General features: G+C 37.8%; 1 protein-coding gene across 1 annotated transcript in view; it reads left to right on the forward strand.

The window, feature by feature from the left end:
* The window catches only part of prtga (protogenin homolog a (Gallus gallus)), a 36,589-nt gene that overhangs the window by 10,167 nt on the left and 13,902 nt on the right, over nucleotides 1-12,520 (forward strand). The window contains exons 3-10 of the mRNA XM_017303813.2: nucleotides 2,878-3,022; nucleotides 3,281-3,414; nucleotides 3,684-3,980; nucleotides 4,062-4,221; nucleotides 5,353-5,600; nucleotides 6,567-6,731; nucleotides 8,370-8,675; nucleotides 9,542-9,730. Of these exons, the coding sequence (XP_017159302.1) occupies nucleotides 2,878-3,022; nucleotides 3,281-3,414; nucleotides 3,684-3,980; nucleotides 4,062-4,221; nucleotides 5,353-5,600; nucleotides 6,567-6,731; nucleotides 8,370-8,675; nucleotides 9,542-9,730 (1,644 nt within the window). The remainder of the gene's footprint in view (nucleotides 1-2,877; nucleotides 3,023-3,280; nucleotides 3,415-3,683; nucleotides 3,981-4,061; nucleotides 4,222-5,352; nucleotides 5,601-6,566; nucleotides 6,732-8,369; nucleotides 8,676-9,541; nucleotides 9,731-12,520) is intronic.

Genomic DNA, 12,520 nt, shown 5'->3' on the forward strand with positions numbered 1-12,520 from the left:
TAAATTGACTAAAATAATAGAATAGAATAAGATATGCTGAAATAATATACACATTGAGACTCAAATGTTATTGATTTTTTACACTTATCCTTAATAGTTTATCAATAATCAATAAATGTCCCTGTGTTTTTATTTTCTGTTTGGGTGGGGTTGAGTTCAAAATGTTTAATTTATTTATTTATTAGTAAAGTTAAGCAAGTTTTACAGTCAGAAAAAGCAAAAAAAGTGAAATAACAGCATTTAATACCTTTATTTATTTTTTTTAATTTACTGAAATAGAACAGACTAGAATTTGTTGAAAACAAATACAAAAAAGCTCAGATACTATAGATTTCTTATTGATAGCCTTAAGAGGTCATCAATAATCAATAAGCGTTCCTATGTTTTTATTTTTGTCTGTGTAGGACTGAGTTCAAAATGTTTTGTTTTTGTTTTAGCATAGCTAGGCAAGTTTAACAGACATAAAAAAAGAAACAGCAGCGCTTAATACCGTTAAATGCTTTTACATTTACTAAAATAAGCATGTTCTGCAGACAGAAAAGGAAAGAAAGCATAACTTAATACCTCTATATTCTTTAAAATTTACTGAAATAATAAAATAGAATTTGTTGAAATATATTCAAAGAAGCTCAGATCAATTCCTTTCCATCTATCCTTAATAGGTTACCAATAATCAATAACCGTCCCTGTGTTTTTCAACCCTCCTCCCTGTAGAGTAGGATGAGAAGAGCTCGTAGCTTTGCCCTGTACCACATCTCATCGACACATGGTGGGTTTGTGTCGGACTTTTCTCACCTCCATCGTCACATCAAACAGCCTCCAAGCTAACGCGCTAACAGCTCAGGACTAATTTGATTAAACGGGACCAGAGTGAGGAGGACGTCTGATCCAGGCCACAGTGTGCCTCATGTCTAACCAGAACCAAATCAAACCTGTATAAAACGTTTATTGTTTGAACTGTGCTGTTCTTCCCTCCGTGGATGTCAGCGTGATTTATAAGAAAGTCGCCGTCAGGCTTGTAAATGTCATAATTTATTGTTTTGTTTCCTTTGGAAGTCCGAGCTCTCCTGCTGTTTAGCACCATAACACCTGGCAGCGCTGCTTACACAGAGACATTCATCATTCCCCCGCGCTCACCACGCTGCGTTTACTGCAGCGCAGGAATTTTCTGCACAGCTTTCTCGAAAGCAGAGGTAGCGATGTGTCAGAAAAAAAACAATTTATAATTTTGCTGTGCATTTTTTGTCCAGTTTCTAGTGTAAATAAAAACTAACTTCCCAGTGACTTTTCTGAAAGTTACAGGAGCTTGTTTTAAGTCAGTAATTGATTAAAGAAATACTAGTTTCACTGGCAGATTTCACCTACAAGATAAAAATCTGTCACGTATCCTTACGTGACAAAGCTTTTTAAACCAATATTAAATAATTATTGACTTAAAACTTGCTGAAAAGTTACTTTTAAGTTTGTTTTGTCTTATTTCAAGTGTAGATATTTGCAGTAGAAACTGTGTTTCTGATGTGTAAGAAATGTAATTTGAACATAACGTCGTGTCCATCTTCGTTTTGATTTCGTTTACTTGTTTGCTGCGTCTCTGATGCAGATCTGAGAATAAAAGGACTCCAAGTTATAGCTACATTTATACAGACCTATACGACTCAGAAATTATTGCAGAGTTTGTATTTTTCTGACAAAAATAGATCAAGCAACCTCATATTTGCAAGACTGATGCATTTCTGCCAACTTTTCTTCCATCGTTTTGTTTCTTTTGCTGTATTTTTTCTGTTTCTTTTCCCTTCATTTCTGTGGTTGCATAAAAGGCCCTGCTGGTAGTTCCCGGCGGGTCTCATTTACTTGTGGGTCAGTTGGTTGCTGACCCAGGTTCAGTTTCAGGGAAACCTTATCCATGCAGGATGTAGCTGTTCTACTGCAGTCAACACCTTCCTGCAGAACGCAGCTCGTCTCTGGCTTGAGGTCTTAAGGCACAACGTCCACTGACTGACTGACTGACTGACATGGATGGACGCTGCAAATCAATGCTGTGCCTGTTCACCTTAACAAGAACTAGATCTACATTCAGTTCAGCCAGCTTGAAATGACTTAATTCATGTTCATAGTTCGTCACCTAAACATTTTTAATTCAACGCATCTTTCATTTGACTGTCTTTTATAACGTTATTATCCTGGTTGAGTCTTTCTTTCGGTATGAAGAGAAGCTGAATGAATTCATATTAAAAGCGAGAGGAGATTCAGGTCTGTAGTACCAATATCGGTTCTCACAAATACTGCAAAATCTGCCCACATGTTCTCCTGAAAGAACAGTTTAAATCTAATATCCAGAGAGAGCGCCCCCTTCACACTCATCACGTAAAAAGCAGCATTGATCACTTCAAAGTTCGTGCACAAAACTGTTGTAAAAAACATAATTTATTCTGTTGAATTAAGTTTTAACTGAATCAAGGCAAGAAAGTAATCAATATTTTTCTGTACTGAATAATTTTGATAATTGTGATGTAATTCGAGATTAAAATACTGCTTTCTCAGAGAGTTTATGTTTTAAAAAAAGGTACAAAAACAGTATAACTACTGAAATTGCTGCTAAAAAAAACTGAATTCAATACAGAATCACTTTAACCATCAAACCTTATTTTGATTCACTTGCACTCAGTTGTGCTTGTTTCTTCACAGCAACGATTGAAGACATCCTCAGTGAGATGTACCGATACTTTTGTCCAACACACCAATAATGCAAAGGAAAACTTTGCAGAGTTAGAATGGATTTTCCTTCTTTGCTACTAAAGCATCTCTTTTCTAAGACTCAAATACAGGGGAAAATATGATTAAATTCTTATTTCTTTCCAACTCTCTTCTTTTGTGCAGGTATGTCGTCTTTTGCACTCCAGCCGTCGTCCGTAGTGGTGGCTGAGGGTTCGGTTGCCAGGTTTTCCTGTAAAATCAGTTCCCACCCTCCTCCCATCATCACTTGGGAGTTCAACCGGGTCACATTACCCCTCTCCACGGACAGGTATGCAACATCATCTACAGTTTAAAATCATGTACATTACTTTTTAGCACTTTTAGAACATGGTGAAAATGTGTTTGCAGACTGAACATAAGTGGACTATTTAAAAAATAAGGGAAAATAACAGATATATCTGTGTTTGACCCGTCAGCCACCAATCAAAACCAGCTAAGGGAATATTAATTAGTTCCCCATCAGGTTTATTTGTCCAATTCTAGTTGTTAGAGGTATCTAACATGTAGTTTCTACCCTGGCATTCAGAATCACAGTCCTGCCTAGCGGCGTTCTTCAGATCCAAGGCGTGCAGCGAGGAGATGCTGGGCACTACCGCTGCATAGCCACCAACATCGCCAGCCGGCGGCGAAGCACCGAAGCCATTCTCACTGTTACCCCAGGTATGTAAACCCGCACAGATAAAATAATTTGATATAAATCTTGGGACTAGAGCATCACTTTAAGTGATCTCGACCTGGGTTGCTAGGTAACGGTGCAATGCCAGTTGATTGAGACTTAAAAACGGGGACGTGATTTTATTTTTTTTTAAACGCTTGAGCTGCTTTTTGAAGCGGTGGACCTCAAATGATAGAACAAAAACATGTGAATTGTACATGTATACTGAAACTCTTGATGAAATCACTGACTCTGAGTGTTTGTCTCTACCAAGCTCCTGGCCCCATTCTTCCTCAGAGGCCACACATCATTGCTGGGCCTCAGAACGTCTCTGTGTCGCTGCACCAGAGTGCCATCCTGGAGTGCCTGGCCACAGGAAATCCCCGACCCCTGATCTCCTGGAGCCGCGCAGACAGCAAGTCTATTGATGTTTACAACACCAAAGTGTTGGGCAACGGTAACCTCATCATCACAGACATCAAGCCCCAACATGGCGGAGTCTACATGTGCAGAGCCACCACTCCAGGCACACGCAATTTTACTGTTGCTTCAGCTAACGTCACAGTGCTAGGTAAAGATTAATACATTCAGGATATTAATTTCATTTGGATGATTTCTAACTTTGAAACTTGGCTTTTGTGCTGCTGTAAAGCGCCTCCATCCTTCGTGGAGTGGCCAGAGAGCTTGACCCGTCCGCGAGCTGGCACCGCTCGCTTTGTGTGCCAAGCCGAGGGAGCGCCAGCGCCTCAGATAACGTGGTTCAAGAACGGAGAGAAAGTTCACTCCAACGGGCGCATCAAGATGTACCACAGGTCTGTTTCTACAAGGGATTTATCTGAACTTCTGTGTTTTTAAAAATAACTTTCCTGACAATTCAATTTGGTTTGCATTGAATGCAAAGACAATCCTTTAAGAGTGGCTGTAAACCAGTTCAAAGCTGTTTAAATAAATAATTTACTCTTGTCCCTACAGTAAAAAGGGAACTGAATAATTTACAGCAGTGTAGATTGGATTTTAGTTGGTTTTCCAATAATGTGTTCCTGCTCCTTATTTAACTGTCGCTGCTTGTTACAGTAATTATAGACCAACAACACCAGAAAAAACAGGTCTGCAACCTTTACAAATCAGAGACAAATAAACAAGTCTAGAGCCACAAATTTTACATAACTGTTAAAAGACAACTTCAAAATGTTTAACAAGTATCTACAATGGGAAATTTGTGTTAATTTAAAAAAAAAACCACCATTTTATTTCTGTTTTTAGATTTTAAAGCAAAGCAAAACATAAAGCGTTTACCAGAAGAGGATTAATAAATTTTCTTTGATGATGTTCTGGGAAATGATTTAAACCAAATAAAGCAATTAATTTCCAAAGTAATAATGGGAATAAATAATAAATATTACCAATACTTGTCATTCTGTTGTTGAAACTTAATGCAGGATTTATTCAATACAAAAGTATCCCTAAAAAATAGCTAAAATATGCATAGGTTATTTGTATTTTAACACATTTGTTGGTTTTCCAATGTTTTAGCCAAATTATTAAGAGTCACTTCCATTACAAATGTAAGCAAAACTTTTTTGGATATTGTGCCAATGTTGAAAAAACACAATTATGCAGTTGTGGTGTTTCCATTAAATAAGAAATTTAATTAAAATCAGACATGAATAGGCTTGTTCAAGTAAAAACAAAAAAAAGGTATTCCATTGCAGTTTTGCACAAAAACCTTTTATCAAAAAGCGTGACTTTTTTTCAAAATTGATGTTTCATAAAGCAAATTTATTCCATAATTCCAGTTGCTGCAATTTTAAGGTTGATGGAAACGTAACTAATGTTGAATGTTCGAAGAGACACTTGCGGCTTCACCGGTTTCAGGTTTTTAGAACGGGGAGCCTCAGGTGAAGAGAAACGGGTTTTATGATCTTTATTTTTGGATCTTCTAGCAAACTGGTCATCAACCAGATCATCCTGGAAGACGATGCCATCTATCAGTGCCAGGCAGAGAACGAGCTGGGGTCGGTCCTGGCCATGGCGAGACTCATCGTGGTGATGTCAGAGGACCGACCGAGCGCGCCCAGAAACATCCGAGCTGACACCGTGTCCAGCTCCGCCATCCTGTTGGCTTGGGACAGACCTCAGTACAACTCTGACAAAGTTATTGCATATTCTGTGCACTACATGAAAGCTGAAGGTAAATAATGTCTCGATACTTTGGATTTTGAGTCATTCTTTCTTTTCTTTGCTTCATTTTTGTCAACCTGAATAATTTCAAGAGGGATAGTCTTTTTCTTTGCCTGACAATTCACCCTGAAAAGCTAAGGGAATGCATTGTAGCAGCACAAAAACCTTCAAGTGTTTTAGATTTCCGCCGATAACAAAACTCGCATTCAAGCACTGCTACGTTTCCCAAAAAAATACACAGTACTTAACGACAAAGCTGCTGACTTTCCTTTGGGAAGGAAATGTACAGAATTCAACTTGAAGAAAGGACCACCTGCATGGTGTTGGATAAAGAGGTCAAAACAGGAGCTGAGCAAATTCTTTCTGTTTCATTCCTGAAACCCTGACATCTGTCAGGGATTTTCAGCTCTCGGTATAGATTTTTTGTTTTTTTCAACACAATCACGTTGGTCTCTTTCAGAAAGAATAGTTGTCCATTGACATTGACAGAGTATCAGACAGTGCACTCTGCACCTGAGGTTGTTGACAGAGAGGCTCTGCAGAAAGGAGGAACTAATTAGTCTGTGTGATGGAGTGCTCAAAAGTGTGTATTCTGCAAGGCAACAAAACGGTGTGGATTTGACAGAAAGGAAAGCATTGTTTCTTTTCATTGAAGCTTGCTCAGGCTTTCGGTCTATGTAGAGGGTCTTTTTGTTTACTCTGAAGTATTTTGTTTACCAGGTCAAGAATCAGTGCTGGTCTTTTTTTTTTTTTCTCCTGTGCCACAAATCCTGGTTGAGAATTTGCAGATTTTAGTCAGTAAATGATTGTAGCACTCAGGAAATTTTAACATCATTACACCTAATAAGACTAATTAATTTTATAGCAGGTATTAGATGTTAATTATGGACTTGGTTTCCTTTTGTATCAAGGTTTTTGGATCTGATTGGAGATTTTGGTAAAGTCTCTACATCTCCTAATCTAATCTTCTGTCCAGGATTAAACAACGAGGAATATCAAGTAGTCATCGGAAACGATACGACTCGCTACATTATTGATGACCTGGAGCCGGCCCGTAACTACACCTTCTACGTGGTGGCCTACATGCCCATGGGAGCCAGTCGCATGTCGGACCACGTGTTCCAGCACACGCTGGAAGACGGTGAGGCCTACACGCACCATTATAATCAACAAATCAATCAGTTTAATTGGTTTTTAAAAGCCAGCTCCGTATCATAACTTGCCTGTAAAATTAATTGCATCTAATGGATGAATTGTATAACTTTAGTGATGATTGCACTGAAAAGAAGAAGGAAAAATTATCACATTAGAGGTTTTTTTCTGTTGTACCAAAATTGTAGAATAAGTTGCCATTAAATATTTATTTAACAGTGTCTTCTGTTGTTTTCGCTTTTGACAAAATGTGAATTGGTTTGTTGTTTTCCATTTCATAACATCTGTGGTCTTTTTACTATGTCTTACTCCGCTTTTAATGTTTTATTTTATTATTATTGTCTCTGTTTAGCTTTCCCTATTGAACGGCACTTTGGGTAAACATATTGTGCTTTATAAATAAAATGGGCTGCATTGGATAACTCACTACGAATCAATAACTACTTCTATAACAAAAAGGTAAAGTAATAAGATGACAAACCACCAAATAATCCACCAACAATCACACCAGAATCCTCTCAAGACAATTATAAAAACCTTGTACTGCCACTGTTTTTGCTCTTGGAACTAGTTGTTGTAGATGTTTAGTTTCTTTACGCTCGTCTCTTGACCTTAGAGTCCTGAACACAGAGGAAAACACGATGGTCTCTTTTATTCCATGTCTACGGGTTCTTTAGATTTAGAAACGGTCGACATGCTTGGGAATGTTTCCCATCCCAGATATGAAAAACAAAAAGGGATTGCACTCAGAAATAGATAAAAAATAATGTAGAAAATAAAACTTTAAGCTTAAGCACATGTTGATCAGGTCGGTTTCCATTGAGGATGAAAGTTTCTATTTCTGTCTGTCTCTTTGAAAACAACGCAGCCTATCAGGACAATGAAAGAGAAAATGTTAGGACAGACTGTTCAGCCAATCAGAAGTGGATTTTGATGTAACCATGGCAACAAGTACACCAAACCGTTACTTTTTATGGTGCCTGAAAGAGACAACCTGCAGCTGCTGCAAAGTGCCTAAATACTGTAGTTTTGGTCTCACTTGTTTTTTGTGTGTTTTTTTTAGCAAAACTGTATCACAAATTTGTAAGGTCAGAAAAAGATTTATTATTTTTGAGAAAGAGACTTAAACTACGGAGTCATTTTGGCTAAATCATAAAATCCAGAAGGCTAGTTAAAGTGGACAGAGAGGAGCAAAGGGTCTCAGTAGGTGAAAGGTTAAATCCAAAGGTTGGATCGCTCTAAAATCAGGTAACAATTAATATATCAAAAGAAGATTAATTTGAATTTTAATGCTTGATTGATCTGTACAGCATGAATAATGCTGTCAAGCAAAATAATGTAATTTCCTGTTAAAATTCTGGCTAATAGTTTATTTTATCTTTCTTGGAAACCAAAAAGCAGTTCATCAGTTTGAACTGTTATAAACTGTACATTTGTTTTAGTCAAGCAAAAATAATCTAATTTATAATCAAACAGATCCTTTGTTGTCAAGACCTACTTATATCAGCTCGTTATTTTTGTGCAACTCTTTTATGCTCCAAACTTTACCTTTAGGTTAGAGCTGCCTTTTATTTCACTTCTGAAAACCATTTGTTTCACGATCTATTCCTGTATTTCCCTTTCATAGTTCCTCTCCGGGCGCCGGAGCTCAGCCTGACCAGCCGCAGCCCCACAGACATCCAGGTGTCATGGCAACCTCTTCCCATGAAGCTGAGTCGTGGGCGGGTTTCAAGCTACCGCCTGTCCTATCGCACCAGTTCGGAGAGCGCAGTGTCACAAATAGAGCTGCCTGGAGAGAAGACCCAGCATCTCCTGGAAAACCTGCAGCCGGACACCATCTACCTCCTGCGACTCGTTGCTGCCACCAGCGTAGGGTGGGGAGAGCAGTCCGCTTGGACGTCTCACCGCACTCCGAAGGCATCGAGTGCTCAAGGTGCTCCATTTTGAATTGTCATGAGACTCAAGCTGGACAAAAAACTACTACATTTTAGTGAAAACTTTTTGTTGTTCAGATACTGAGTTGGTTACTTCCAGACTTTAGGTTCAATCTGTTAGGTTTTCAGTATTAGTTCCTAAAGAAACAAACTATTAGGACATATTTTTAAATGCTAATAATTGAGATTATTTTTTACTAGTCATCTTTAACCCTTTTTACACCTAAGTTTCAAATCTCTGTCTGGATATTTTTGCTTATTTTATCTTAGTTTTTTAAATATCTTTTGAGTAAATATATTTGCCCCATAACAACTAGAACTTTCAATATCTAGCAAGTTATTTTCGCAATTCACCATCTATTAAGAGTGTGTTTCATTAGCTTAATTTCACTCCCTGCTATGGCAGGTGTGATTATTTAAGTTGGTGAAGAATCGTACAATTGTACATAATTATGCATTGTGTCACTATAAGTGTTCCTCAAAAGTATTCATGTCTCATGTGGATACAACAACCAGATTATGGAAGCAGATTTGTTGAAGAGAAATATCAACATTGCTGTCTATCCTTTGACCAATCAAACAACACTTTGCACAGAGTTTTATCAAAATAGTTAATTTGGTGTTGAACAAAATAAATTTTCACCATGCGTCTTCATCAATGAGAGTCAATTTTGGATGAAGCATGTAGGGTTTTTTTTAATTCCCTTCAGAATCATCAGAGGAAGAGCGACCATTACTGGGTGTGTTCTGTGAATCAGAAAGGCACGGCTGACTTGCAGAGAATAAAACGATGTAAAACCTTGGTAAATAAATGTCCGATGTCCTGCTTTAATACATAGGCGTCTCTAACTCTGTCTCTGTGCAGTTCCTCTTGCTCCTGAGCTGTACCTGGAGCCTCTGAACTGCACCACTATTTCAGCTCGATGGCATTTGGCGCCCAGAAACTCGGCCAGCGTGCGCGGTTACAGGCTCTTCTACCACGAGGAAAGTCAGCTGGAAAGCGCTCCACTCCAGCTGCAGGCCTCCGCTCACAAACACACCATTGGAGGCCTGGGTGAGTTTCACTTCAGATATTACTTTATGCTTTATACGTAGACTAAGACTCCTTTAATTATCCTATCCCTATTTTAGGGAGATCTGTTTTTATTGTGTCCTAAACCTTAAACAAACACTGGAATTTAAAAAAGGGTAAAGCCTGAGGTATATTGAACCTATATATTGGTTTTATTTGTCTATTACCCACTGACTGGTTTCATCACTTCATCATCCAAAGTTATTGTCTTCAGGAAGCTCTCCAGTTCTCAGAGTCCAACTAAAATAGTTTGGTCTAGGTTTAACTACAAATGTACAGCTAGAGGAATTATTGGCATTGCAACAATCAAACCCTTCTTTTAATTGTTTGCATGTTTCCACTGGTCATTTTAACAATTTGTCTTTGGTGAAGAGGTTCAAGTCTGGACTATCTCCTTGTCTCTACCATTGGGCTAAATCGATTTTATCAATGAATCAAATATCTGGTTTTTGACGGTTAAATCTTTTGTAAATCTAGATTTTTTTTCTCTCCCGCCATTGCACTAGTTAGGTTTCCATAGTTCAGAGCAGCCATCTTGTTTGACAGGCATTTTTTAGAGCCTCTGTTTATTTGGACTTTGAATTCAGATCAACTTTATGACGACATATAAGGGCCAGACTAAGATTTTTTTTTTTTCAGAATAAAGTCAAAATAATATGAGAGCCGTAATATCTGTAGAATTAAGAAGTAGAAAACTCCAACACAAAGAAAGCAACAATTATCCAATGTTTTTCTTCTTAAAACACCTTTTTTTTCTCGTAATTTTAAAACTTTCACCTATTAAAATTGCGTCTTTATTCTGTTAATATTATGAATTTATTCTCATAATTAAAACAAAAGATATTTTAGTCTGACCCTCTTATCCCAATGTACAACTCAAAGAAGGGATGATTGAAACAAAAGCCACTTTTTGAAAATATTTTCATTTTCGTAACAAAAATCAATTAAAATCAAAACTGGTTGAAAAAGAAGCAGAGATTTTATTTATAATTTACCCTCATCTTGATCTCCCTCCACATTCTCTCCAACTTTACTCACATGCTCAGAAAAAGTCCTAGATTCAGGTAGACGCAGTCGTCGCATCTGTTGACACCCAAACTTGTGAATGATTAACAGGCTTAAGTCTTGTCATGTGTTGAGCAGAGTTTCTCCGGGTCTAGAGAGAGAACAGAACCACATCCCACTTCCCTGACCTTTCACCTCTGGGCAGTATTTCTGCATGGGGCTTTTCTGTGGCTGCTGAATAGACTTTGGGGGCACATCAGAGCTTTTCTGACCCTTTAGGTCAGATTTATTTTCTGTGTTTTGTTTGAAAGAGGAGCGGGGGCTCCGGCCAGTGTGCTGGACATCTGACCATCTGTGGCCAAAGGGGTCAGCCAGCTGGTCAGCGGCTAACTTGTAAATCAGGAAGCTCTGTGATTGTAGAAGATCAGGAAGGCACAGTAAATCACAGCTGGTGTTAAATATCGATGAAAATCATTAGCAAGAGTCATAATGTACTTAAGAGGCTGTAGAAAACTGTCAGTATCTCAATATGTTCAGTTTTATACCAATGTAGTTATGCTTTCTGGATATTTTTCTTACTGTAAAATGTATTTTAAATGTAGCAACTGGCTAAATAAATAACAGAGATGTAGCTGAAATGAAGAGAATAGTTGTTTTGTTCCTGTTTGTTAAAAGACTCTTGCAGGGTTGTGTGTTAAAAAGAAGAAAGCTGTTCTGTGGAGGCTGATTTATCACGTGTTTTATGGCTGCTTTGAGCAGTTTTGCTTGAGGAGCACGGAGATCAAAGAGTCTCATTGTGTTTGGCTTTCAGAGCCACAAAGAGGGTTTATTAGCCAGGACCTAAAGGAAATGCATCCCTTGGCCAAATGAGTTGTTGCCCAAACAATAGGCAGGTCTGAGAACTCCCTCACTGAGCTGCAGCCCTTAGTACAACCAGATGTAAATCTAAGATATGCAATGTTGTAAGGTTAAAACATAATGTAATGTATGTTATTTTGCTTGAGTACCACAAAACGTGGATGCACTTTTGCATTAAATTGGCAAAATAAATGGGAAAGAGGCTGAAAAATTGGAAAGTTACACATTATTTTTAAAGTAATGGAAAATCTAGAGGGTTGTCATCGATTTCACGCAACAAAATTACTTAAAAACCACACACACCTGTGGTCATCCCACATCCTCTTCAATTATTTAAACATTTAACTTATACAAAATAAACAGCAAGAGACACTTTTCTTTGAAATAAAAAATGTCCCTCTGAAATGTTTTTCCATATTTCCTTAGTAGGTAAAATGTTTTTTATTTATTAAGACATCCAGGTGATTAGTGCAATGTGCTTTACATAAAATTAGCCTAACTCGTGCAGATTTTACGTCCAATGCAAGTACATTGAACCAAACCTTTGAGTTGAGATTAATCTCCAAGATTATATTTCTCACTATAATAACATAAAATTATTTTATAGTGTTTAAGGCAGGTAAACCAAAAGCAAAATCAATTAATGAATCTTAAAATCGAGGAGGTCTTAACCTGATAGCCGAGGGGATTTTTCCTGACCTAAAGAGATGAGAGCACATTTGGAAAACATTTCTTTTCATGCAGCACTCCTAGTTTGATTTATATTTGACTAATTCCACTATAAACCATGCTGTGGACCCTGGTAACTTGAATCATGTGGCTTTGAAGCAGCGCAGGCTGCTGAGGCTTATTGAGGCTGATCTTTTACAGCAGGTGATCACTCCAAATTAAATCTCCCTGCTCTGTAAA

This window comes from Poecilia reticulata, chromosome 3 (genome assembly GCF_904066995.2).
Source record: "Poecilia reticulata chromosome 3, P_reticulata-male-v2, whole genome shotgun sequence".
In the NCBI taxonomy this organism is placed as follows: Eukaryota; Metazoa; Chordata; class Actinopteri; order Cyprinodontiformes; family Poeciliidae; genus Poecilia; species Poecilia reticulata.